The sequence below is a fragment of the Anomalospiza imberbis genome, unplaced genomic scaffold (genome assembly GCF_031753505.1).
Source record: "Anomalospiza imberbis isolate Cuckoo-Finch-1a 21T00152 unplaced genomic scaffold, ASM3175350v1 scaffold_287, whole genome shotgun sequence".
NCBI classification, from domain to species: Eukaryota; Metazoa; Chordata; class Aves; order Passeriformes; family Viduidae; genus Anomalospiza; species Anomalospiza imberbis.
Window position 1 is genome coordinate 56,200 of NW_027099911.1, and position 25,472 is coordinate 81,671.

Sequence of the window (25,472 nt, forward strand, 5' to 3'; positions counted from 1 at the left end):
TTTTTGGGGGGGCTCTTTATGCTGCCCTGGTTTTGGGGAGGGTTTTAATTTATTTCTCACTGGGTGGGGGTCCTGATTTTGTCTTCGTGGGGTTTGTTCTGCACTGAGGGGGTCCCAACTTAGCCCAGGCTCCTTCTCCTTACCCCAGGGGTCTCCACTCACCCTGGGGGTGTCCCCATTTACCCCTGGGGGGGTCCCCACTTGTACCTGGGTGTCCCCACTCACCCTGGGGGTGTCCCCCCTACCCTAATGGGGTCCCCACATGTACCTGGGTGTCCCCACTCACCCTGGGGGTGTCCCCCCTACCCTAATGGGTGTCCCCACATGTACCTGGGTGTCCCCACTCACCCTGGGGGTGTCCCCATTTACCCCTGGGGGGGGTCCCACGTGTACCTGGGTGTCCCCCAGTCACCCCAGGGGTGTCCCCCCTACCCTAATGGGGTCCCCACTTGTACCTGGGTGTCCCCCACTCACCCTGGGGGTGTCCCACCTACCCTATGGGGTCCCCACGTGTACCTGGGTGTCCCCACTCCCCCTGGGGGTGTCCCCCCTCCTCAAATGGGGTCCCCGTTTGTACCAGGGTGACAAGTGGGGACCCCATTTGGGGAGAGGACCCCAGGAGTGTCCCCCACTCTGCCCAAGGGCTGTTGCCCCCTCCCCAAATAGGGTCCCCACGTGTACCTGGGTGTCCCCACTCACCCTGGGGTGTCCCCCCCTACCCTAATGGGGTCCCCACGTGTACCTGGGTGTCCCCACTTACCCTGGGGGGTGTCCCCCCTACCCTAATGGGGTCCCCACTTGTACCTGGTGACCCCCAGTCACCCTGGGGGTGTCCCCACTACCCTAAGGGGTCCCCACTTGTACCTGGGTGACCCCCAGTCACCCTGGGGGTGTCCCCCCTCCCCAAATAGGGTCCCCACGTGTACCTGGGTGACCCCTACTTACCCTGGGGGGTGTCCCCCCTACCCTAATGGGGTCCCCACGTGTACCTGGGTGTCCCCACTCCCCTGGGGGGTGTCCCCCCTCCCCAAATGGGTCCCCACATGTACCTGGGTGTCCCCCACTCACCCTGGGGGTGTCCCCCCTACCCTAATGGGGTCCCCACTTGTGCCTGGGTGTCCCCCACTCACCCCGGGGGTGTCCCCCCTCCCCAAATGGGGTCCCCACTTGTACCAGGGTGACAAGTGGGGACCCCATTTTGGGAGAGGACCCCAGGAGTGTCCCCACTCTGCCCAAGGCTGTTGCCCCCTCCCCAAATAGGGTCCCCACGTGTACTGGGTGTCCCCACTCACCCTGGGGGTGTCCCACCTACCCTAATGGGGTCCCCACGTGTACCTGGGTGTCCCCACTCCCCCTGGGGGTGTCCCCCCTACCCTAATGGGTCCCCACGTGTACCTGGGTGTCCCCACTCCCCCTGGGGGTGTCCCCCCTACCCTAATGGGGTCCCCACGTGTACCTGGGTGACCCCACTCCCCCTGGGGGTGTCCCCCCTACCCTAATGGGGTCCCCACGTGTACCTGGGTGTCCCCACTCCCCCTGGGGGTGTCCCCCCCTCCTCAAATGGGGTCCCCGTTTGTACCAGGGTGACAAGTGGGACCCCATTTGGGGAGAGGACCCCAGGAGTGTCCCCACTCTGCCCAAGGCTGTTGCCCCCTCCCCAATAGGGTCCCCACGTGTACCTGGGTGTCCCCACTCACCCGGGGCTGTCCCCCCTACCCTAATGGGGTCCCCACGTGTACCTGGGTGTCCCCACTCACCCTGGGGGTGTCCCCCCTACCCTAATGGGGTCCCCACTTGTACCTGGGTGACCCCCACTCACCCTGGGGGTGTCCCCCCTCCTCAAATAGGGTCCCCACGTGTACCTGGGTGTCCCCACTCACCCTGGGGGTGTCCCCCCTCCCCAAATGGGGTCCCCACTAGTACCAGGGTGACAAGTGGGGAACCCATTTGGGGAGAGGACCCCAGGAGTGTCCCCACTCTGCCCAAGGCTGTTGCCCCCCTCCCCAAATGGGGTCCCCACTTGTGCCTGGGTGTCCCCACTCACCCTGGGGGTGTCCCCCCTACCCTAATGGGGTCCCCACGTGTACCTGGGTGTCCCCACTCCCCCTGGGGGTATCCCCCCTCCCCAATAGGGTCCCCACTTGTACCTGGGTGTCCCCCACTCACCCCAGGCGCTGTCCCCCCTACCCTAATGGGTCCCCACGTGTACCTGGGTGTCCCCCACTCCCCCTGGGGGTGTCCCCACTACCCTAATGGGGTCCCCACTTGTACCTGGGTGTCCCCCAGTCCACCCTGGGGGTGTCCCCCCTCCTCAAATAGGGTCCCCACGTGTACCTGGGTGTCCCCACTCCCCCTGGGGCTGTCTCCTGGGTGCCCCCGCTCCCCCAGTCCCCTTCCCCTCTCTCCCGCGCCCTCACCCCGTCGTTTCGCCCCTCGGCAGCCATGCACACTCCAGCTCCGGCCGAACTCTTCATCTCGGGAGCCCTTCCCGGCTCGGGCACCTTCCGTCCTCGTCGGCGCTCGGCCCCCTACCAGCACCCGGCGTCCTTCGGCTGGCCGCAGCTTCCCGGTGGGATCCCCGCTGAGCCTCCCCGAGGCCGCCTTCAGCCCCGGCTCCAACGGCTGCTGTCCCCCCACGACCCCGCTGTGCACATCAACCCCACGCAGGCCCCGCCGTGCCCTCCTCGCTGGGCTTCGACCGCCTGGGCTCGGCCGTGCTGGGCTCGGCGCTGCCCGCCCAGACCCCTCCGTACCGGCCCGCTCCCTGTTCGTCCCAGTTCAACCTGCTGGCCGCCACCGAGCAGCCCCCTCAGCTCTACAACGCGCCCGTTTTCGGCGGCGCCAACGCGGCGGGCGGCGGCGATCGCGCCATATCGCGACAGGACAGCGTCATCATGCACTACCAGCGGCCCGGCGCGGCACAGCCGCAGTTGCCGCCGGCGCCGGGCTTGCAGCACTACCTGAGCTGCGGCGGCTCCTACCAGCAGGTGCCCGCTCACCGCGCCCCGCTGTCCTGCAGCCCGCTGGGCGAGCAGGTCGCCCGCCAGCTCCGAGGGCTCGCAGTCAGCCCCCCAAGGCCGCGCCCGCCGCGCCGCGCCCGAGCCGGGCTACGGCCCATCATCCAGTCGCCGGGCTACTCCGGCGGCGCCGCCGGCGCGGCGGGCAACGGCGGCGCGGGGCGGCGGCAACGGCGGCAAGTCCAAGAGCTACTCGCGTCGCGGCAGCCGCCGCGCTCCACCAACACGCCCAAGTGCCAGAGCAGCTACACGCCCAGCACGCCCAAGCCCAGCTCCGTCATCGCCAGCCAGTCGCCGGCCTACTCGCCGGGCCAGCCCCCGCAGAGCCTGCTAGCCATGGGGGGAGCCCCCGGCTACAACGCGCCCGGGGCGCCCCAAAGCCTGGCGGGGGCGGCGCAGCCCGCGGCGGGGTTCAGCGAGGGCAGGGGGGGGACATGGGCGGCAAAGCCGGCGGCTACCAGGGCGGGGGGCAAGCCGGCGGGCAAGGGGGGCTACAGCCCTGCGTCAAGCAGGCGCGGGCACCTACTCGCCCGAGCAGCTGCAGGCGTTGCCCTACGGCGTCCAGCCCGAGGGGGGACAAGCGGGGGGCTACGGGCCGCCGGCCCCCCTCGCAGGGCTTGCCCACCGCCAGCCCTCGCTGACCTACAGCACCGGCCACTCGCCCGCCATGCCCGGGCCGCCGCTGCCCTACGCCGGCCTGGGGGGGTCCAGCCCGTCGCCCATCATCCGCCCGCTGCAGTCGCCGCCGGCCGCCCGGCCGCAGAGCGGCGCGTCCCCGGGCCAGTCGCAGAAGTACCTGGGCTCGGTGCTGTCGCCGTCCTTCATGGCCCCGCAGGCTACGGGGCTGCTCCGGGCGGGGGGGCTCGAGCGGCAGCCGCCCCCCGCCCCGCCGGGGGCACCCCCGAGTTTCGGCAAGGGGGCCAAAGGCGAGGCGGAGCTGCTGGCGGCGGAGCGCAGCGAGGACGAGGATTTCCTGATCCAGCACCTGCTGCAGGCGCCCAGCCCGCCCCGAGAAGGGCTGGGGGGCTGCGAGGAGCGCCCCAAAACTCTGGGGGGCTACGGCGGGGCGCTGGGCAAGGAGGAGCGCTACCAGCTGCAGAGCGTCATCCGGCCCAACTCCAACCTGGAGGCGCCGCTGGAGCTGGCGCTGCTCAAGGAGAAGAAGAAGCCGGAGAGAGGCAAAGAATTCCGGGGGGCCAGCGGAGGAGGAGGGGGGCGGAGGTGGCGGCCACCTCGGTGGTCCACTACGGCCACCAGCCGCCGCCCACGCTGGACACGTACGAGCTGAAGAAGCCGCCCGAGCACCTGTCCGGCGGCAAGGAGCTGGGCCAGCCGCCGCCGCCGCACTCGTACCTGCCCAAAACCCCCGAGCACGGGCGGCTGGTGGGCGAGGGGCCCCCGCTGGAGCCCCACAACCTCCTGCTGGACCCCTCCCCGGAGCTGGGGGGGTCGCTGCTGCCCTCGGTGCTCACCCACACCCAGAGCCAGCTGCACGCCCGGCCCAAGGCGAGGCCCCGCTGGACGTTCACCTGCTGGAGCAGCAGAGGATGCCGCCCCCGCCGCCGCCTCCTCCGCCGCCCCCCCGCCGCCCCCTCGGCCGCCCCGGCCCCTCCGGCCGCCCCGTCCCCGCAGCTGCTGCTGGAAGCTCACCTGCACCAGGTGCGCTCGCAAGGGCTGGACCCCCAGGCCCCGCCGCCGCTGCCCCCCGACTCCATGGAGGTGTTGCCCCCTCCCCAGGAAATCCAGGACTTCTTGGAGCCCCCCTTGGGCTTGGAACCGCACCTGGGGCAGAGCGCGGGCGTGCAGGGACCACCTGGGCACCTGCTGGACCCCGAGGGGGGGGTCCCGGCCGTGCCCCCCGAAGCCAAGGACCAGTTTTCGGAAGGGGGGAGCCCCGCGGGGGGCAAGGGGCGTTTCGTGCCCCTCACCTCCATCTGCTTCCCGGACGCTCTGCTGCAGGACGAGGACCGCGGCTTCTTCCCCGGCATGGAGGACATGTTCGGCCCCCCCGCCCGAGGATTTCCCCAAGCCCAGCGAGGAGGAGGAGGAGGAAGGCAGCGCCAACACCGCCGGGCTGGAGGCGCGGCCCGAGGGGATGAAACCGCCCCCTCCCTACGATATGGGCAGAGCTACCCCTCGTTCTGCCCGCAGGACGGGGGGGGCCGCTGGGGACCCCCCCAGCTGGGGCTGGAGCCCCCCAAGCACGAGTTGCCCTCCACGGTGAACGCGGAACCGCTGGGCTTAATCCAGAGCACCGGCGACGGGGGTCCCAAACCCCCTCCCCCGCCTCTCAGCACCCCTTTATTCTGCTCCTCCAAACCCAAGAAGCTGCTGAAAACGTCATCCTTCCACCTGCTGCGCAAGCGGGACCCCCTTCCCACCCCCCAAAAAAACCTACGCGCAGGAGTACGAGTTCGAGGGACGACGAGGATAAAGCCGACGTGCCCGCCGACATCCGCCTGAACTCGCGGCGGCTCCGGACCTGCTGCCCGACCTCATCTCCAGCTGCCGCCGGCCACCTCTCACCCCCATGGGCGACATCGACTTCTGTCCCCACCCCGGCGCCCACCCCGCTCCCAAGAAGCGCGGCCGCAAACCCACCAAGCCCAAGCGGGAAGGGCCCCCCCGGCCCGGGGCAGGCCGAGGATCCGGCCCCTGGAGCCGCCCGGCTTCCCCGAGGGAGCCAAGAGGCCGCGGGGCCGGGGCAGGGGACGGGGCAAGAAGGGCGCGGAGGACGGAGAGGGGATGGAGCCGCTCCGGCCGCTCAAGGTGAGAGGGTGTGGTCCTAAAATGACCCGAAATCGGGGTTTGGGGGGGTTTGGTGTGCTCGGGATGGTCCAAAATGACCAAAATCGGGGTTTTGGTGTGTTTGGTGTGCTCGGGATGGTCCAAAAATGACCAAAAAATCGGGGTTTGGGGAGGTTTGGTGTGCTTGGGATGGTCCAAAATGACCCCAAATTGGGGTTGGGGGGGTTTGGTGTGCTTGGGATGGTCCCAAAGTGACCCAAAATTGGGGTTTGGGGGGTTTGGTGTGCTCGGGATGGTCCCGAAATGACCCCAAATTGGGGTTTGGGGGGTTAAATGTGCTTCAAATGGTCCTAAATGACCCAAAATCAGGGTTTGGGGGGGTTTGGTGTGCTCGGGATGGTCCAAAATGACCCAAATTGGGGTTTGGGGGGGTTTGGTGTGCTTGGGATGGTCCCAAAGTGACCCAAAATTGGGGTTTGGAGGGTTTGGTGTGCTCGGGATGGTCCCGAAATGACCCCAAAATTGGGGTTTGGGGGGGGTTAAATGTGCTTCAAATGGTCCTAAAATGACCCAGAATTGGTGTTTGGGGGTTTGGTGTGCTCGGGATGGTCCAAAATGACCAAAAATCGGGTTTTTTGGGGGTTTGGTGTGCTCGGAATGGTCAAAATGACCCAAAATTGGGGTTTTTGGGGTGTTTGGTGTGCTCGGGATGGTCCGAAATGACCCAAAATCGGGGTTTGGGGGGGTTTGGTGTGCTCGGGATGGTCCGAAATGACCCAAAATCGGGGTTTTGGGGGGTTTGGTGTGCTCGGGATGGTCCCGAAATGACCCCAAATTGGGGTTTGGGGGTTTAAATGTGCTTCAAAATGGTCCTAAAATGACCCAGAATTGGGGTTTGGGGGGTTTGGTGTGCTCGGATGGTCCAAAATGACCAAAAAAATCGCGGTTTTGGGGGGTTTGGGGTGCTCAGAATGTCCAAAGTGACCCAAAATTGGGGTTTTGGGGTTTAAGTGTGCTCAGAATGGTCCAAAATTGGGGTTTTGGGGGGTTTGGGGGGATTTGGGGTGCTCAGGATGGTCCAAAGTGACCCAAAATTGGGGTTTTGGGGTTTAAGGGATGCTCAGGATGTCCAAAATTCCCCAAAAATTGGGGTTTTGGGGAGATTTGGTGTGCTCAGAATGGTCCAAATTGGGGTTTTGGGGAGATTTGGTGTGCTCAAGAATGGTCCAAAGTGACCCAAAATTGGGGTTTTCCGGGGGTTTGGGGAGTTTGGTGTGCTCAGGTTGGTCCAAAGTGACCCAAAATTGGGGATTTGGGTTTAAGTGTGCTCAGAATGATCCAAAATTCCCCAAAATCAGGGTTTTGGGGGGTTTGGTGTGCTCAGAATGGGGAGATTTGGGGTGCTCAGAATGGGTCCAAAGTGACCCAAAATTGGGGGTTTTCGGGGGTTTGGGGGAGTTTGGTGTGCTCAGGTTGGTCCCAAAGTGACCCAAAATTGGGGTTTAAGTGTGCTCAGAATGATCCAAAATTCCCCAAAATTGGGGTTTTGGGGAGATTTGGGGTGCTCAGGATGGTCCAAAGTGACCCAAAATTGGGGATTTGGGGTTTAAGTGTGCTCAGAATGATCCAAAATTCCCCAAAATCAGGGTTTTGGGGGGTTTGGTGTGCTTGGGATGGTCCCAAAATTCCCCAAAATCGGGGTTTTGGGGTTCAAGTGTTCTCAGAATGGTCCCAAAATGATCCAAAATTGGGGGGTTTTGGGTTTTAAGTGTGCTCAGAATGGTCCAATGTGACCCACAATTGGGGTTTGGGGGGTTTTGAGGGCCTTTTGGGGTTCTCAGAATGATCCAAAATTCCCCAAAATTGGGGTTTGGGGGGTTTTGAGGGCTTTGGGGTTCTCAGAATGATCAAAAATTCCCCAAAATTGGGGTTTGGGGGTTTTGAGGGCTTTGGGGTTCTCAGAATGATCCAAAATTCCCCAAAATTGGGGTTTTGGGAGGTTTGGGGGAGTTTTGTGTGCTCAGAATGGTCCAAAGTGACCCAAAATTGGAGTTTTGAGGGGTTTGGGGTTCTCAGAATGATCCAAAATTCCCCAAAATTGGGATTTGGGGGGGTTTTGAGGGCTTTGGGGTTCTCAGAATGATCCAAAATTCCCCAAAATTGGGGTCCCCCCCCGCAGATCACAATGAGTGTGTCCAAGGGGGTTGAGGAGGGGTCACTGGGGGTAACTGGTCCATACTGGTCCCTACTGGTCTAAACTGGTCCATACTGGTCCAAACTGGGTCCATACTGGTCCATACTGGTCCAAACTGGTCCATACTGGCCCATACTGGTCCGTACTGGTCCATACTGGTCCATACTGATCCAAACTGGTCCAAACTGGTCCATACTGATCCATACTGGTCCAAACTGGTCCATACTGGTCCATACTGGTCCAAACTGGTCCAAACTGGAGCCTCCTGAGCCCCCCAGATCAAACTGGCTGTGTCCATGGGGTGGTGACAGTTGGATCAGCGTGTCCCAGTACAAACCAGTACAAACCAGTACAAACCAGTAACCCCTTTACTCCCCCCACAGATCAAACTGGCCGTGTCCATGGATGGATCAGGGTATCCCAGTACAAACCAGTACAAACCAGTACAAACCAGTAACCCCCTTTTCTCCCCCTGCAGATCAAGCTGGCCATGTCCATGGGGGGTCATGGATGGGTCAGGGTATCCCAGTACAAACCAGTACAAACCAGTAACCCTCTTTTCCCCCCGCAGATCAAGCTGGCCATGTCCATGGGGGGTCATGGATGGGTCAGAGTGTCCCAGTACAAACCAGTACAAACCAGTAACCCCTTTTCTCCCCCCGCAGATCAAACTGGCCGTGTCCATGGATGGATCAATGCGTCCAGTACAAACCAGTACAAACCAGTACACACCAGTAATCCTCTTTTATTCCCCCCCGCAGATCAAGCTGGCCGTGTCCAAGCCGGAGCCCTCTCCCGTGCCCGGCCCCGTCCCCGTTCCCGGCGCGCCGGGGCCGTTCCCGGAGGCGCCGCCGGAGCCGTCGCCGTCGCAGAGCCGCGCCAAGCAGCGGCTGCGCGAGGCCGAGGAGAAGCAGCCCGAGGTGAAGTCGGGCTTCATGGCCTCCTTCCTGGACTTCCTCAAGTCGGGCAAGCGGCAGCCGCCGCCCGGCAGCCCCTGCAAGCCCCCCAAGGCGGGCGCGGCGCAGGGCTTCGCCGCCGGCGTGCTGGGGGGGGCCCCTGGAGGGCGGCGAGGGCGAGGGGCTGGTGATGGCGTGCCCGTCGCCCTGCAAGCGCCTGGACGAGGAGCTCAAGAGGAACCTGGAGACGCTGCCCTCGTTCTCCAGCGACGAGGAGGACTCGGTCAGCAAGAACCAGGACCTGCAGAAGAGCATCAGCTCGGCCATCTCGGCGCTGGACGAGCCCCCCGAGCGCAGGGAGCCCCCCGAGGCGCACGGTGAGAGCTGCCAGGACCTGCCAGGGGTTCAGAGCGACCTGCCAGGACCTGCCAGGGGTTCATAGGGACCTGCCAGGACCTGCCAGGGCTTCATAGGGACCTGCCAGGGGTTCACAGGGAGCTGCCAGGACCTGCCAGGGGTTCACAGGGAGCTGCCAGGGGTTCACAGGGAGCTGCCAGGGGTTCACAGGGAGCTTCTAGGAGCTGCCAGGGATTCATAAGGAGCTGCCAGGACCTGCCAGGGGTTCAGAGCGACCTGCCAGGACCTGCCAGGGGTTCATAGGGACCTGCCAGGGGTTCACAGGGAGCTTCTAGGAGCTGCCAGCGGTTCATAGGGACCTGCCAGGACCTGCCAGGGGTTCACAGGGAGCTGCCAGGACCTGCCAGGGGTTCATAGAGACCTGCCAGGACCTGCCCGGGGTTCATAGGGACCTGCCAGGACCTGCAGAAGAGCATCAGCTCGGCCATCTCGGCGCTGGACGAGCCCCCCGAGCGCAGGGAGCCCCCCGAGGCGCACGGTGAGAGCTGCCAGGACCTGCCAGGGGTTCATAGGGACCTGCCAGGACCTGCCAGGGGTTCATAGAGACCTGCCAGGGGTTCACAGGGAGCTTCTAGGACCTGCCAGGGGTTCATAGGGACCTGCCAGGACCTGCCAGGGCTTCAGAGCAACCTGCCAGGACCTGCTGGGGCTTCATAGGGAACTGCCAGGACCTGCCAGGGGTTCATAGGGAGCTGCCAGGACCTGCCAGGGCTTCAGAGCAACCTGCCAGGACCTGCCAGGGGTTCGTATGGAGCTGCCAGGGGTTCACAGGGAGCTTCTAGGAGCTGCCAGGGCTTCATAGGGACCTGCCAGGACCTGCCAGGGGTTCATAGGGAGCTGCCAGGGGTTCACAGGGAGCTTCTAGGAGCTGCCAGGGCTTCATAGGGACCTGCCAGGACCTGCCAGGGCTTCATAGGGAGCTGCCAGGACCTGCCAGGGCTTCATAGGGAGCTGCCAGGACTTACCAAGGGTTCATAGGGACCTGCCAGGACCTGCCAAGGGCTCATAGGGACCTGCCAGGACCCATAGCGACATTCCAAGGGTTCATATGGACCTTCCAGGACCTTCCAGGTGTTCATAGGGACCTGCCAGGACCCATAAAGAATATCCAGGGGTTTCTAGAAACCTTCCAGGACCATCCAGGGCTTCATGGTGACCTTCCAGGACCTTCCATTGATTCATAGGGACCTTCCAGGGGTTCCCAAGATCCTTCCAGGATCTGCCAGGGTTCATAGCAACCTTCCAGGACCCACATATGGACCTACCAAGGGTTTCCAGGAACCTTCCAAGACCTTCCAGGGGTTCATGAGGACATTTCAGGGGTTCATGGTGACCTTCCAGGACCTGCCATGGCTTCATGGGGACCTGCCAGGATCCATAGAGAGCCTCCAGGGATTCATAGGGACCTGCCAGGACCTTCCAGGGCTTCATAAGGACCTGCAGGACCTTCCAGGGATTCATGGTGCCCCTGCCAGGACCTGCCAAGGGTTCATAGGGACCTTCCAGGACCTGCCATTGATTCATAGGGGTGCATAGGGACCTTCCAGGACCTGCTGGGGTACCCATGCGCCTTCCAGGACCTTTCCATGCCCCTTCCAGGACCTGCTGGAGTATCCATGACCCTTCCAGGACCCTTCCATGTCCCTTCCAGCACCTGCTGGGGTAGCCATGACCCTTTCCATTTCCCTTCCAGGACCTGCTGGGGTAGCCATGACCCTTCCCATTCCCCCTTCCAGGACCTGCTGGGGGTACCCATGACCCTTCTATTCCCCTTCCAGCACCTGCTGGGGGTACCCGTTCCCCTTCAGGACCTGCTGGGGTACCCATGACCCTTCCCATTCCCCTTCCAGGACCTGCTGGGGTACCCATGACCCTTCCCATGACCCTTCCAGGACCTGCTGGGGTACCCATGCCCCTTTCCATTCCCCTTCCAGGACCTGCTGGGGTACCCATGACCCTTCTATTCCCCTTCCAGGACCTGCTGGGGTACCCATGTCCCTTCCAGCACCTGCTGGGGTAGCCATGACCCTTTCCATTTCCCTTCCAGCACCTGCTGGGGTAGCCATGACCCTTCCCATTCCCCTTCCAGGACCTGCTGGGGGTACCCATGACCCTTCTATTCCCCTTCCAGCACCTGCTGGGGTACCCGTTCCCCTTCCAGGACCTGCTGGGGTACCCATGACCCTTCCCATTCCCCTTCCAGGACCTGCTGGGGTACCCATGACCCTTCCCATGACCCTTCCAGGACCTGCTGGGGTACCCATGACCCTTCTATTCCCCTTCCAGGACCTGCTGGGGTACCCATGCCCCTTCCAGGACCTGCTGGGGTACCCATGACCCTTTCCATTCCCCTTCCAGCACCTGCTGGGGTACCCATTCCCCTTCCAGGACCTGCTGGGGTACCCATGACCCTTCCCATTCCCCTTCCAGGACCTGCTGGGGTACCCATGACCCTTCCCATTCCCCTTCCAGGACCTGCTGGGGTACCCATGACCCTTTCCATTCCCCCTTCCAGCACCTGCTGGGGTACCCATGACTCTTCCCATGACCCTTCCAGGACCTGCTGGGGTACCCATTCCCCTTCCAGCACCTGCTGGGGTACCCATGACCCTTCCAGGACCTGCTGGGGTACCCATGCCCTTCCCATTCCCCTTCCAGGACTGCTGGGGTACCCATTCCCCTTCCAGGACCTGCTGGGGTACCCATGACCCTTCCAGGACCTGCTGGGGTACCCATGACCCTTCCCATTCCCCTTCCAGGACCTGCTGGGGTACCCATGACCCTTCCCATTCCCCTTCCAGGACCTGCTGGGGTACCCATGACCCTTTCCATTCCCCTTCCAGCACCTGCTGGGGTACCCATGACTCTTCCCATGACCCTTCCAGGACCTGCTGGGGTACCCATGACCCTTCCAGGACCTGCTGGGGTACCCATGACCCTTCCAGGACCTGCTGGGGTACCCATGACCCTTCCCATGCCCCTTCCAGGACCTGCTGGGGTACCCATGACCCTTCCAGCACCTGCTGGGGTACCCATGCCCCTTCTATTCCCCTTCCAGGACCTGCTGGGGTACCCATGACCCTTTCCATTCCCCTTCCAGCACCTGCTGGGGTACCCATGACTCTTCCCATGACCCTTCCAGGACCTGCTGGGGTACCCATGACCCTTCCAGGACCTGCTGGGGTACCCATGACCCTTCCCCATGCCCCTTCCAGGACCTGCTGGGGTACCCATGACCCTTCCAGCACCTGCTGGGGTACCCATGCCCCTTCTATTCCCCTTCCAGGACCTGCTGGGGTACCCATGCCCCTTCTATTCCCCTTCCAGGACCCGTCTGACTCTGTTTTTCCCCCCCACAGCCGCCCCCCCGCCGGAGGATCCCCCCCCCGCCCCCTCCCCCCGCCCCCCCGGAGCCCCCCCCAGCCCGACCCCCCCCCCCGCGGCCCCCCCGGGGCTCGCCGCCGCCGCCCGGGGCCGGGGCCGGGGCCGGGGCCGGGGCCGGGCCGGGGGCGTCCCCGAGCCCCCCCCGGGCGTCGCCGGAGGCGCCGGAGCCGCCGGAGCGGCCGCTGCACCTGGCCCAGAAACAGGGAACGGCCGCCGTGTGCGGGGACACCAGCGACGAGGAGGAGAGCGGCGGAGAGGGCATCTTCAGGGAGAGGGACGAGTTCGTGGTGCGCGTGGAGGACATCCCCGCCCTCAAGGTGACCCTGGGACGGACTGGGAGGGACTGGGATGGACTGGGATGGAACTGGGACAAACTGGGATGGACTGGGAATGGACTGGGAATGGACTGGGAATGAGGAGATGGCACTGGGAGGACTGGGAGGGAGCAGGGAGAGGGCATCTTCAGGGAGAGGGACGAGTTCGTGGTGCGCGTGGAGGACATCCCCGCCCTCAAGGTGACCCTGGGACGGGACTGGGAGGGACTGGGATGGACTGGGATGGAACTGGGAGGGACTGGGATGGACTGGGAGTCACTGGGATGGACTGGGAATGGACTGGGGTTGAGGAGATGGCACTGGGGCACAGCGGGGAGAGGGCATCTTCAGGGAGAGGGACGAGTTCGTGGTGCGCGTGGAGGACATCCCCGCCCTCAAGGTGATCCTGGGACGGACTGGGAGGGACTGGGATGGACTGGGATGGAACTGGGAGGGACTGGGATGGACTGGGAGTCACTGGGATGGACTGGGAATGGACTGGGGTTGAGGAGATGGCACTGGGGCACAGCGGGGAGAGGGCATCTTCAGGGAGAGGGACGAGTTCGTGGTGCGCGTGGAGGACATCCCCGCCCTCAAGGTGACCCTGGGACGGACTGGGAGGGACTGGGATGGACTGGGATGGAACTGGGAGGGACTGGGATGAACTGGGATGGACTGGGATGAACTGGGATGGACTGGGAGGGACTGGGAGTGAGGAGATGGCACTGGGAGGGAGCAGGGAGAGGGCATCTTCAGGGAGAGGGACGAGTTCGTGGTGCGCGTGGAGGACATCCCCGCCCTCAAGGTGACCCTGGGACGGACTGGGAGGGACTGGGACGGACTGGGATGGAACTGGGATGGACTGGGAGGGACTGGGAGGGACTGGGATGGACTGGGATTGGACTGGGAGGGACCGGGATGGAACTGGGATGGACTGGGAGGGACTGGGATTGGACTGGGATGGACTGGGATGGACTGGGAATGAGGACATGGCACTGGGAGTGACTGGGATTGGACTGGGAGGGACTGGGATTGGACTGGATGAACTGGGATGGACTGGGAGTGAGGACACGACATTGGGAAAGGAACTGGGAGCACGGGGAGACACTGCGCTTAAAGAGCTGGGACAGAACTGGAGTTTAACTGGGATGGAGCTAGAGTTTAACTGGGACAGAACTGGAGTTTAACTGGGACTGAGCTGGAGTTTAGCTGGGATTGAGCTGGGGTTTAACTGGGATTGAACTGGAGTTTAACTGGGACAGAACTGGAGTTTAACTGGGATTGAACTGGCGTGTAACTGGGATTGAGCTGGAGTTTTAACTGGGATTGAACTGGAGTGTAACTGGGATTGAACTGGGGGGATCTGGCACTACAGACAGACCAAGCCCCTTTTTTGGGGGATTTTTGGGTTTCTGTGCCTCTGGATGAATCTGGGGAATTCGGGGCGGATTTGGGATGGATTTGGGGCGGATTCGGGGTGGATTTGGGGTGGATTTGGGGCAGATTCGGGGTGGATTTTGGGGGTGCTGACCCCCCAAATCTCCCCAGCTGGCGCTGCAGACAGACCAAGCCCCTTTTTTGGGGCATTTTTGGGTTTCTGTACCTCTGGATGGTTCTGGATGGGTCTTGGGGATTCGGGGTGGATTTGGGGCAGATTCTGGGTGGATTTTGGGGTGCTGACCCCCAAATCTCCCCAGCTGGCGCTGCAGACAGACCGAGCCCCTTTTTTGGGGGATTTTTGGGTTTCTGTGCCTCTGGATGAATCTGGGGAATTCGGGGCGGATTTGGGATGGATTTGGGGCGGATTCGGGGTGGATTTTGGGGTGGATTTTGGGGTGCTGACCCCCCAAATCTCCCCAGCTGGCGCTGCAGACAGACCGAGCCCCTTTTTTGGGGGATTTTTGAGTTTCTGTGGCTCTGGATGAATCCCGGGGAATTCGGGGCGGATTTGGGATGGATTTGGGGTGGATTTGGGGTGGATTCGGGGCAGATTCGGGGTGGATTTTGGGATGGATTCGGGGTGGATTTTGGGATGGATTCGGGGGTGGATTTTGGGGTGCTGACCCCCAAATCTCCCCAGCTGGCGCTGCAGACAGACCAAGCCCCTTTTTGGGGGCATTTTTGGGTTTCTGTACCTCTGGATGCCTCTGGATGGGTCTGGGGGATTTGGGATGGATTTGGGGCAGATTCGGGGTGGATTTTGGGGTGCTGACCCCCCAAATCTCCCCAGCTGGCGCTGCAGACGGGCCGGGAGCCGCCACCCATCTGGAGGGTGCAGAAGGCGCTGCTGCAGAAATTCACCCCCGAAATCAAGGACGGGCAGCGCCAGTTCTGCGCCACCAGCAACGTGAGTGGGCCCCCCCAAAAACACCCGGGGCACCCCAAAAATACCGGGGACACCCCCCAAAAAAAACCCCAAATCCCTGGGGATAACCCTGAGCTGAAAAACACCACCCCAAACCCGGGGTGTGCCCCTAAAATGTGAGATTTTCCCCCCCAAAAAGCAAGATTTCCCTAAAAATGGGGGGATTTGGGATCTTTCCTGGAATTTTGGGGCACCCCAAAACTGGAGACACCCCAAAAAGCACCCGGGGGACCCCAAAAATACCGGGGGCACCCAAAAAAAAAAAACCCCAAACCCGTGGGGATAAGCCTGAGCTGAAAAACACCACCCCAAACCTGGGGTGTGCCCCTAAAATGTGAGATTTTCCCCCAAAAAAGCAAGATTTCCCTAAAAATGGGGGATTTGGGAACTTTCCTGGAATTTTGGGGCACACCAAAAACTGGGGAGACCCCAAAAAGCGCCCGGGGGACCCCAAAAAAAACCCAAAGCCATGGGGATAATCCTGAGCTGAAAAACAACCACCCCAAACCTGGGGTGTGCCCCTAAAATCTGAGATTTTCCCCCAAAAAAAGCAAGATTTCCCTAAAAATGGGGGATTTGGGACCTTTCCTGGAATTTTGGGGCACCCCAAAAACTGGGGAGACCCCAAAAAGCGCCCGGGGGACCCCAAAAAAAACCCCAAAGCCGTGGGGATAACCCTGAGCTGAAAAATTCCACCCCAAACCCCGGGTGTGCCCCTAAAATGTGAGATTTTCCCCCTAAAAAGCAAGATTTCCCTAAAAATGGGGGATTTGGGAACTTTCCTGGAATTTTGGGGCACCCCAAAAACTGGGGAGACCCCAAAAAGCGCCCGGAGGACCCCAAAAAAAACCCCAAACCCATGGGGTAACCCTGCGCTGAAAAACACCACCCCAAACCTGGGGGTGTGCCCCTAAAATGTGAGATTTTTCCCCCAAAACCACCCAGATTTCCTTAAAAATGGGGGTTTGGGATCTTTCCTGGAATTTTGGGGGCACCCCAAATCTAGAGAGACCCCAAAAAGCGCCCGGGGGACCCCAAAAAAAAACCCCAAACCCCTGGGGATAACCCCGAGCTGAAAAACACCACCCCAAACCTGGGGTGTGCCCCTAAAATGTGAGATTTTCCCCCAAAAAAAAGCAAGATTTCCTAAAAATGGGGGATTTGGGACATTTCCTGGAATTTTGGGGCACCCTAAAAACTGGAGACACCCCAAAAAGCGCCCGGGGGACCCCAAAAAAAACCCAAACCCATGGGGTAACCCTGAGCTGAAAAACACCACCCCAAACCTGGGGTGTGCCCCTAAAATGTGAGATTTTCCCCCCAAAACCACCCAGATTTCCCTAAAATGGGGGATTTGGGATCTTTCCTGGAATTTTGGGGCACACCAAAAACTGGGGAGACCCCAAAAAGCACCCGGGGGACCCCAAAAATACCGGGGGGCACCCCAAAAAAAAAACCCCAAACCCCTGGGGATAACCCTGAGCTGAAAAACACCACCCCAAACCTGGGGTGTGCCCCTAAAATGTGAGATTTTCTCCCAAAAAAGCAAGATTTCCCTAAAAATGGGGGATTTGGGATCTTTCCTGGAATTTTGGGGCACCCCAAAAACTGGGGAGACCCCAAAAAGCGCCCGGGGGACCCCAAAAAAAACCCCAAAGCCGTGGGGATAACCCTGAGCTGAAAAATTCCACCCCAAACCCCGGGTGTGCCCCTAAAATGTGAGATTTTCCCCCTAAAAAGCAAGATTTCCCTAAAAATGGGGGATTTTGGGAACTTTCCCTGGAATTTTGGGGCACCCCAAAAACTGGGGAGACCCCAAAAAGCGCCCGGAGGACCCCAAAAAAAACCCCAAACCCATGGGGATAACCCTGAGCTGAAAAATACCACCCCAAACCTGGGGTGTGCCCCTAAAATGTGAGATTTTTCCCCCAAAACCACCCAGATTTCCTTAAAAATGGGGGTTTGGGATCTTTCCTGGAATTTTGGGGCACCCCAAATCTAGAGAGACCCCAAAAAGCGCCCGGGGGACCCCAAAAAAAACCCCAAACCCTGGGGATAACCCTGAGCTGAAAAACACCACCCCAAACCCGGGGTGTGCCCCTAAAATCTGAGATTTTTCCCCCAAAACCACCCAGATTTCCCTAAAATGGGGGGATTTTGGACATTTCCTGGAATTTTGGGGCACCCCAAAACTGGAGACACCCCAAAAAGCACCCGGGGGACCCCAAAAAAAACCCCCAAACCCCTGGGGATAAGCCTGAGCTGAAAAATTCCACCCCAAACCTGGGGTGTGCCCCTAAAATGTGAGTTTTTCCCCCCAAAAAGCAAGATTTCCCTAAAAATGGGGGATTTGGGAACTTTCCTGGAATTTTGGGGCAACCCAAAACTGGAGACACCCCAAAAAGCGCCCGGGGGACCCCAAAAAAAACCCCAAACCCATGGGGATAACCCTGAGCTGAAAAACACCACCCCAAACCTGGGGTGTGCCCCCTAAAATCTGAGATTTTCCCCCCAAAAAAGCAAGATTTCCCTAAAAATGGGGGATTTGGGAACTTTCCTGGAATTCTGGGGCACCCCAAAAACTGGGGAGACCCCAAAAAGCACCCGGGGGACCCCAAAAAAAAACCCCAAACCCATGGGGATAACCCTGAGCTGAAAAACACCACCCCAAACCTGGGGGTGTGCCCCTAAAATGTGAGATTTTCCCCCAAAACCACCCAGATTTCCCTAAAAATTGGGGATTTGGGACATTTCCTGGAATTTTGGGGCACCCCAAAACTGGAGACACCCCAAAAAGCACCCGGGGGACCCCAAAAATACCGGGGGGCACCCAAAAAAAAAAAAACCCCAAACCCGTGGGGATAAGCCTGAGCTGAAAAAACACCACCCCAAACCTGGGGTGTGCCCCTAAAATGTGAGATTTTCCCCCAAAAAAGCAAGATTTCCCTAAAAATGGGGGATTTGGGACCTCTTCTGGAATTTTGGGGCACCCCAAAAACTGGGGAGACCCCAAAAAATGACCCCAAAATCTGTGGGGACCCCCTAAACTGGTGGGAGATGGGAGACCCCTCCCCCAGAACCCCGAAATCTGAGATCGCTGCCCGAAATGTTGAATCCTGCCCCAGAAATGGGAATTTTGGGGTCCCTGGGGGATTTTGGGGTGGATTTTGGGGTGGATTTTTGGGGATTTTGGGGTGGATTTTTGGGGAATTTGGGGTGGATTTTGGAATGGATTTTTGTGGATTTTGGGGATATTTTGGGGGGGATTTTTGAGGATTTTGGGGTGGATTTTGGGGAATTTGGGATGGATTTTTTGTGCTTTTGGGGTGGATTTTGGGGGATTTGGGGTGGATTTTTGGGGATTTGGGGTGGATTTTTTGGGGATTTGGGGTGTGCAGGGTTTGGGGTGCCCCTGACCCCCCGTTTGTGCCCCCCCGCAGGATTTGGGTGTGCAGGGTTTGGGGTGCCCCTGACCCCCGTTTGTGCCCCCCCGCAGTACCTGGGCTATTTTGGGGATGCCAAGCACAGGTACCAGCGGCTCTACGTGAAGTTCCTGGAGAACGTCAACAAGAAGGATTACGTGAGGGTGTGCTCCAGGAAACCCTGGCACCGCCCGCTGGCCCTCAGGTGCGGCACCTGGGCACACCTGGGGGCACCTGGGATCACCTGGGGACATCTGGGGGTACCTGAGGACACCTGGGCACACCTGGGGGCACCTGGGCACACCTGGGGACACCTGGGCACACCTGGGGGCACCTGGGGGCACCTGGGGGCACCTGAGCATATCTGGGGGTACCTGGGGGGCACCTGGGGACAGCTGGGGGTACCTGAGGACACCTGGGCACACCTGGGGGCACCTGGGATCACCTGGGGACATCTGGGGGGTACCTGAGGACACCTGGGCACACCTGGGGGCACCTGGGGGTACCTGGGATAACCTGGGCACACCTGGGGGTACCTGGGGACAGCTGGGGACAGCTGGGGGTACCTGGGATCACCTGGGCACACTTGGGGGCACCTGGGGACAGCTGGGGGTACCTGGGGGCACCTGAGCACACCTGGGGGTACCTGGATCACCTGGGGGCATCTGGGGGCACCTGGGGACACCTGGGCACACCTGGGGGTACCTGGGCACACCTGGGGGCACCTGGGGGCATGGGGGACAGCTGGGGGTACCTGGGGACAGCTGGGCACAGCTGGGGACACCTGGGGAAAGCTGGGATAACCTGGGCACACCTGGGGGTACCTGGGATCACGTGGGCACACCTGGGGGCACCTGGGGGTACCTGGGCACACCTGGGGGCACCTGGGAACAGCTGGGGACAGCTGGGGGCACCTGGGGTAACCTGGGGGCATCTGGGGGGTACCTGGGATAACCTGGGGACGTCTGGGGCTACCTGGGCACACCTGGGGGCACCTGGGGGACAGCTGGGGGTACCTGGGCACACTTGGGGGTACCTGGGCACACCTGGGGGCACCTGGGGTAACCTGGGGACAGCTCGGGGTACCTGGGCACACCTGGGGGCACCTGGGGGTACCTGGGCACACCTGGGGGTACCTGGGACACCTGGGCACACCTGGGGTCATCTGAGGATACCTGGGCACACTGGAGGCACCTGGGAACATCTGGGGGCACCTGGGATCACCTGGGCACACCTGGGGGTACCTGGGACAGACCTGGGGACATCTGGGGACACACCTGGGCACACCTGGGGACACCTGGGGGCACTTGGGAACACATCTGGGGTCCCTGGGAGCACCTGGGGGCACTTGAGGACACCTGGGAACATCTGGGGACACCTGGGGGCACACCTGGGGACATCTGGGACAGCTGGGGGCACACCTGGGGGCACCTGGGACACCTGGGGTCATCTGAGGATACCTGGGTACACCTGGGGACACACCAGGGCACACCTGGGGGCACCTGGGAACATCTGGGGATACCTGGGGACACACCTGGGGACACACCTGGGGGCACTTGGGAATACCTGGGCACACCTGGGGGCACACCAGGGCACACCTGGGGGCACCGGAGGTTCACCTGGGCACACCTGGACTCACTGGACACACCTGGGCACACCTGGGGGCACTTGGGAACATCTGGGGATACCTGGGCACACCTGGGGACACACCTTGGGGGTACCTGGTGTCACTTGGGGGCACACCTGGGGACACACCTGGGCACATCTGGGGGCACTTGGGAATACCTGGGCACACCTGGGGACACACCTTGGGGGTACCTGGTGTCACTTGGGGACACACCTGGGCACAACCTGGGGGCACACCTGGGCACACCTGGGGGCACCGGAGGTTCACCTGGGCACACCTGGACTCACCTGGGCGCCCCAGGCCACACCCCCCCTCCTCTAACCCCTCCCCCCCCCTGTTTTTTCTCGCCCTCCCCCAGGAGACAAAACCACCCCAAACCCAGCGCCCCCAAACCCCCCTCCCCCCCCCAGGCCCGAACCTCCCGAGAAGCCCCAAAAAGCCGAGAAAACCCCGAAAGCCGAGAAGCCCCAAAAGGCCGAGAAACCCCCCAAAAGCGAGCCCGCCCCTCCCCCCCCCGCGCCGGCCGCGGGGCCCCCCCGGGCCCCCCCCGGCCCCCCCAAATCCAAACCAAACCCCCCAAAGTGAAGGCGGAGCCGCCCCCAAAAAGAGGAAAAAATGGCTCAAGGAGGCGGCGACGACGTCGGAGTCGGAGTCGAGCCCCGACGCCCAGAGCGAGGAGGGTGAGCGGGGGGACCCCGAATCCGGGGAGGGACAGACCCGGGGTTTGGGGGGCAGAACCAAAATTTGGGGGGGAGAACCCAAAATTTGGGGGGGAGAACCCAAAATTTGGGGGGGAAATTTGGGATTTGGGGGGGGAGAACCCAAAATTTGGGGGGAAATCCAGGATTTGGGGGGGAAATCCGGGATTTGGGGGGGGAGAACCCAAAATTTGGGGGGGAAATCCAGGATTTGGGGGGGAAATTTGGGATTTGGGGGGGAGAACCCAAAATTTGGGGGGAGAACCCAAAATTTGGGGGGGAAATACGGGATTTGGGGGGGAAATTTGGGATTTGGGGGGGAGAACCCAAAATTTGGGGGGAGAACCCAAAATTTGGGGGGGAAATACGGGATTTGGGGGGGAGAACCCAGAATTTGGGGGGAAATTTGGGATTTGGGGGGGGGGAGAACCCAAAATTTGGGGGGAAATTTGGGATTTGGGGGGGGGGAGAACCCAAAATTTGGGGGGGAAATTTGGAATTTGGGGGGGAGAACCCAAAATTTGGGGGGGAAATTTGGGATTTGGGGGGAGGAACCCAAATTTTGGGGGGGGGGAACCCGGAATTTAGAGGGGGGAAATCCGGGATTTGGGGGGGGGAGAACCCAAAATTTGGGGGGGAAATCTGGGATTTGGAGGGGGGGAGGAGCCCAAAATCTACGGGGGGAAAACTCCGGGATTTGGGGGGGAACCCGGGATTTGGGGGGAGCCAGGGATTTACAGGGGGAGAACCCAAAATTTGGGGGGCGAACCCGGAATTTAGAGGGGGAGAACCCAAAATTTAGAGGGGGTAGAACCCAAAATTTGGGGGAACCCCAGGATTTGGGGGAGGGACCCAGGATTTGTGGGGGGGAATCCGAAATTTGGGGGGGGGACGGGGACACAACGGAATTTGGGGGGAAACCCAAAATTTCGGGGGGAACCTCGGGATTTGAGGGGGGAACCTGAGATTTCGGGGGGGGGGGTACCCAAAATTTGGGGAGAGGAACCCGAAATTGAGGAGGGGAACTCGAAATTTGGGGGGAGGACGCCAAAATTTGGGGGAGGGGACCATGAGATTTAGGGTGGGGGGAACCCCGAAATTGGCTGGGGAACCCGAAATTTTGGGGGGGACCCTGAGATTTGGGGGGGAACCCTGAAATTTGGGGACAGGACTCTGAAATTTGGGGTGGGAACCCCGAAATTGGGGAGGGAACCCAAGATTTGAGGACAATGCCCCAAAATTTGGGGAGGGACCCCTGAAATTTTGGGGGGGGGGGGGGGGGGTCCTGAAGGTTTTTTTGGGAGAAACCCAAAAACGTGGAGAGTTTTGGGGTGTCTGTCCTAGAGTGAGGAGGGGGGGACCCGAATTTGGGTGGGGGACCCCGAATTTGGGGGTGGGACCCCAAAATTTGGGAGGGAACTGTGGAAATTTGGGGAGGGGACCCCGAAATTGGGGAAGGGAACCCCAAGATTGAGGACAAGACCCCAAAATTTGGGGAGGGACCCCAAAACTGGGGGAGGGAATTCTCACATAAAGGGGCGTGGCTTCCACTTAAAGCGACCACGCCCCTTTTACAGAATTCCCTCTGGATCATTTTTGGGGAGGGGGCGTGGCTCTCCCTCAAAGGGGCGTGGCTCTCATTTAAAGGGACCCCACTCCTTGATAATGGGGGGGGGTGGGTCCAAATTCTGGGCGTGGCTCAATTAAAAGGGTGTGGCTCTTCCTTAAAGGGGTGTGACTTCCTTAAAAGGGCGTGGCTCTTCCTTAAAAGGGCATGACTCAAAGGGGGCGTGGCTCTCCCTTAAAAGGGCATGACTCAAAGGGGGCGTGCTCTTCCTTAAAAGGGCATGAGTCAAAGGGGGCGTGGCTCTTCCTTTAAAGGGCATGACTGCAAGGGGGCGTGGCTCTTCCTTAAAAGGGTGTGACTCAAAGGGGGCGTGGTTCTCCCTTAAAAGGTCATTACTCAAAGGGGGCGTGGCTCTTCCTTAAAAGGGCATGACTCAAAGAGGGCGTGGTTCTCCCTTAAAAGGTCATTACTCAAAGGGGGCGTGGCTCTTCCTTAAAGGGCATGACTCAAAGGGGGCGTGGTTCTCCCTTAAAAGGTCATTACTCAAAGGGGGCGTGGCTCTTCCTTAAAAGGGTGTGACTCGAAGGGGGGCGTGGCTCTTCCTTAAAAGGGCATGATTCAAAGGGGCGTGGCTCTCCTTAAAAGGGCATGACTCAAAGGGGGTGTGGCTCTTCCTTAAAAGGGTGTGACTCAAAGGGGCATGGCTCTCCCTTAAAGGGCCCACACTCCTTTATCACGGGGGTGTGTCTCGGCTTGTGGCGGGGTTTTCCCCCCTTTTCGGGGGGGGGGGGTGGGCGTGTGCCGCCGCCCCTCCCCTTAAAGGGGCCGTGTCCCGCAGAGCGGGCCCCCGCCGGGGCGGGTGCTGAACACGCGGGCCATGAAGGAAATGTACCGGAGCTACGTGGAGATGTTGGGTCAGCACCGCCCTGGACCCCGACATGATCCAGGCCTTGGAGGACACCAACGGTGAGCCCCGCCCCCCTGGGGACCCCCGCCCCCCCTCCAAAACCTGCCCTGGACCCCCCTGACCCCCCCCCCGGTGCCCCCCCAGATGAGCTGTACCTGCCCCCCATGCGCAAGATCGACGGCATCCTCAACGACCACAAGAGAAGGTGCTGAAGAGGGTGACGCTGAACCCCAGCCTGCAGGTGAGGAGGGGGCTGGGGGGCACCTCGGGGTGTGGGGGGCATCTGTGGGGCTTGGGGGTGCTGGCAGGGATCTGTGGGGATCCTGGGGGGGATCTGTGGGGATCCTGGGGGGGATCTGTGGGGTTTGGGGGAGTTCTGTGGGGTTTGGGGGGGATCTGTGGGGATCCTGGGGGGGATCTGTGGGGTTTGGGGGGATCTGTGGGGATCCTGGGGGGGATCTGTGGGGTTTGGGGGAGTTCTGTGGGGTTTGGGGGGGATCTGTGGGGATCCTGGGGGGGATCTGTGGGGTTTGGGGGGGATCTGTGGGGATCCTGGGGGGGATCTGTGGGGCTTGGGGGTGCTGGCAGGGATCTGTGGGGTTTGGGGGGGATCTGTGGGGATCCTGGGGGGGATCTGTGGGGTTTTGGGGGGGTCCTGTGGGATTTGGGGGGGATCTGTGGGGATCCTGGGCGGGATCTGTGGGGTTTTGGGGGGGGTCTGTGGGATTTGGGGGGGATCTGTGGGGATCCTGGGCGGGATCTGTGGGGTTTGGGGGGGATCTGTGGGGTTTGGGGGGGATCTGTGGGGATCCTGGGGGGGATCTGTGGGGCTTGGGGGTGCTGGCAGGGATCTGTGGGGTTTGGGGGGGATCTGTGGGGTTTGGGGGGGATCTGTGGGGTTTGGGGGGGATCTGTGGGGTTTGGGGGATCTGTGGGATCCTGGGGGGGATCTGTGGGGTTTGGGGGAGTTCTGTGGGGTTTGGGGGGGATCTGTGGGGTTTGGGGGGGATCTGTGGGGTTTTGGGGGAGTTCTGTGGGGTTTGGGGGGGATCTGTGGGTTTGGGGGGGATCTGTGGGGTTTGGGGGGGATCTGTGGGGTTTGGGGGGGATCTGTGGTGGGGTTTTGGGGGGGGTCTGTGGGATTTGGGGGGGATCTGTGGGATCCTGGGCGGGATCTGTGGGGTTTGGGGGGGATCTGTGGGGTTTGGGGGTGCTGGCAGGGATCTATGGGGTTTGGGGGGGATCTGTGGGGTTTGGGGGGATCTGTGGGGATCCTGGGCGGGATCTGTGGGGTTTGGGCGGGATCTGTGGGGTTTGGGGGGGATCTGTGGGGTTTGGGGGGGATCTGTGGGGTTTGGGGGGGATCTGTGGGGTTTGGGGGGATCTGTGGGGTTTGGGGGGGATCTGTGGGGTTTGGGGGGGATCTGTGGGGTTTGGGGGGATCTGTGGGGTTTGGGGGGGATCTGTGGGGTTTGGGGGATCTGTGGGGTTTGGGGGGATCTGTGGGGATCCTGGGCAGGATCTGTGGGGCTTGGGGGAGTTCTGTGGGTTTGGGGGGGGTTCTGCGGGGTTTGGGGGTGCTGGCAGAGATCCGTGGGTCCAGGGCCGTTGGTCCAGGAATCACAGTGAGGTCTGTGGGGCTGGGGGTGACCTGTGGAGCTCAGGTGACACCGGTGACCCCGTGGTGACCCCGTGGTGCTCACCTGTCCCCACTGTCCTCTGGCAGGAAGCCCTGTGGTGTCCCCATGCTCACCTGTCTCACCTGGGCTCACCTGTGCTCACCTGTCCCAGGAGGCCCCGTGGTGACCCCATGGTGACCCTGTGGGGCTCACCTGTCCCCACTGTCCCAGGAGCTCCAGTGGTGACCCCATGGTGACCCCGTGGTGCTCACCTGTGCTCACCTGTCCCAGCAGCTC

General features: G+C 61.5%; 1 protein-coding gene across 1 annotated transcript in view; it reads left to right on the top strand.

Moving 5' to 3' along the window:
* The window catches only part of LOC137466564 (proline-rich protein 12-like), a 30,915-nt gene that overhangs the window by 500 nt on the left and 4,943 nt on the right, over positions 1 to 25,472 (top strand). The window contains 19 exon segments of the mRNA XM_068178271.1: positions 2,389 to 2,550; positions 2,552 to 2,621; positions 2,624 to 2,670; positions 2,673 to 5,386; positions 5,388 to 5,439; positions 5,441 to 5,491; positions 5,494 to 5,647; positions 5,650 to 5,786; positions 8,721 to 8,980; positions 8,982 to 9,232; positions 12,632 to 12,725; positions 12,793 to 12,973; positions 15,201 to 15,317; positions 18,832 to 18,962; positions 20,743 to 21,064; positions 23,488 to 23,562; positions 23,564 to 23,615; positions 23,701 to 23,754; positions 23,757 to 23,797. Coding sequence (XP_068034372.1) covers positions 2,389 to 2,550; positions 2,552 to 2,621; positions 2,624 to 2,670; positions 2,673 to 5,386; positions 5,388 to 5,439; positions 5,441 to 5,491; positions 5,494 to 5,647; positions 5,650 to 5,786; positions 8,721 to 8,980; positions 8,982 to 9,232; positions 12,632 to 12,725; positions 12,793 to 12,973; positions 15,201 to 15,317; positions 18,832 to 18,962; positions 20,743 to 21,064; positions 23,488 to 23,562; positions 23,564 to 23,615; positions 23,701 to 23,754; positions 23,757 to 23,797 — 4,965 coding nt within the window.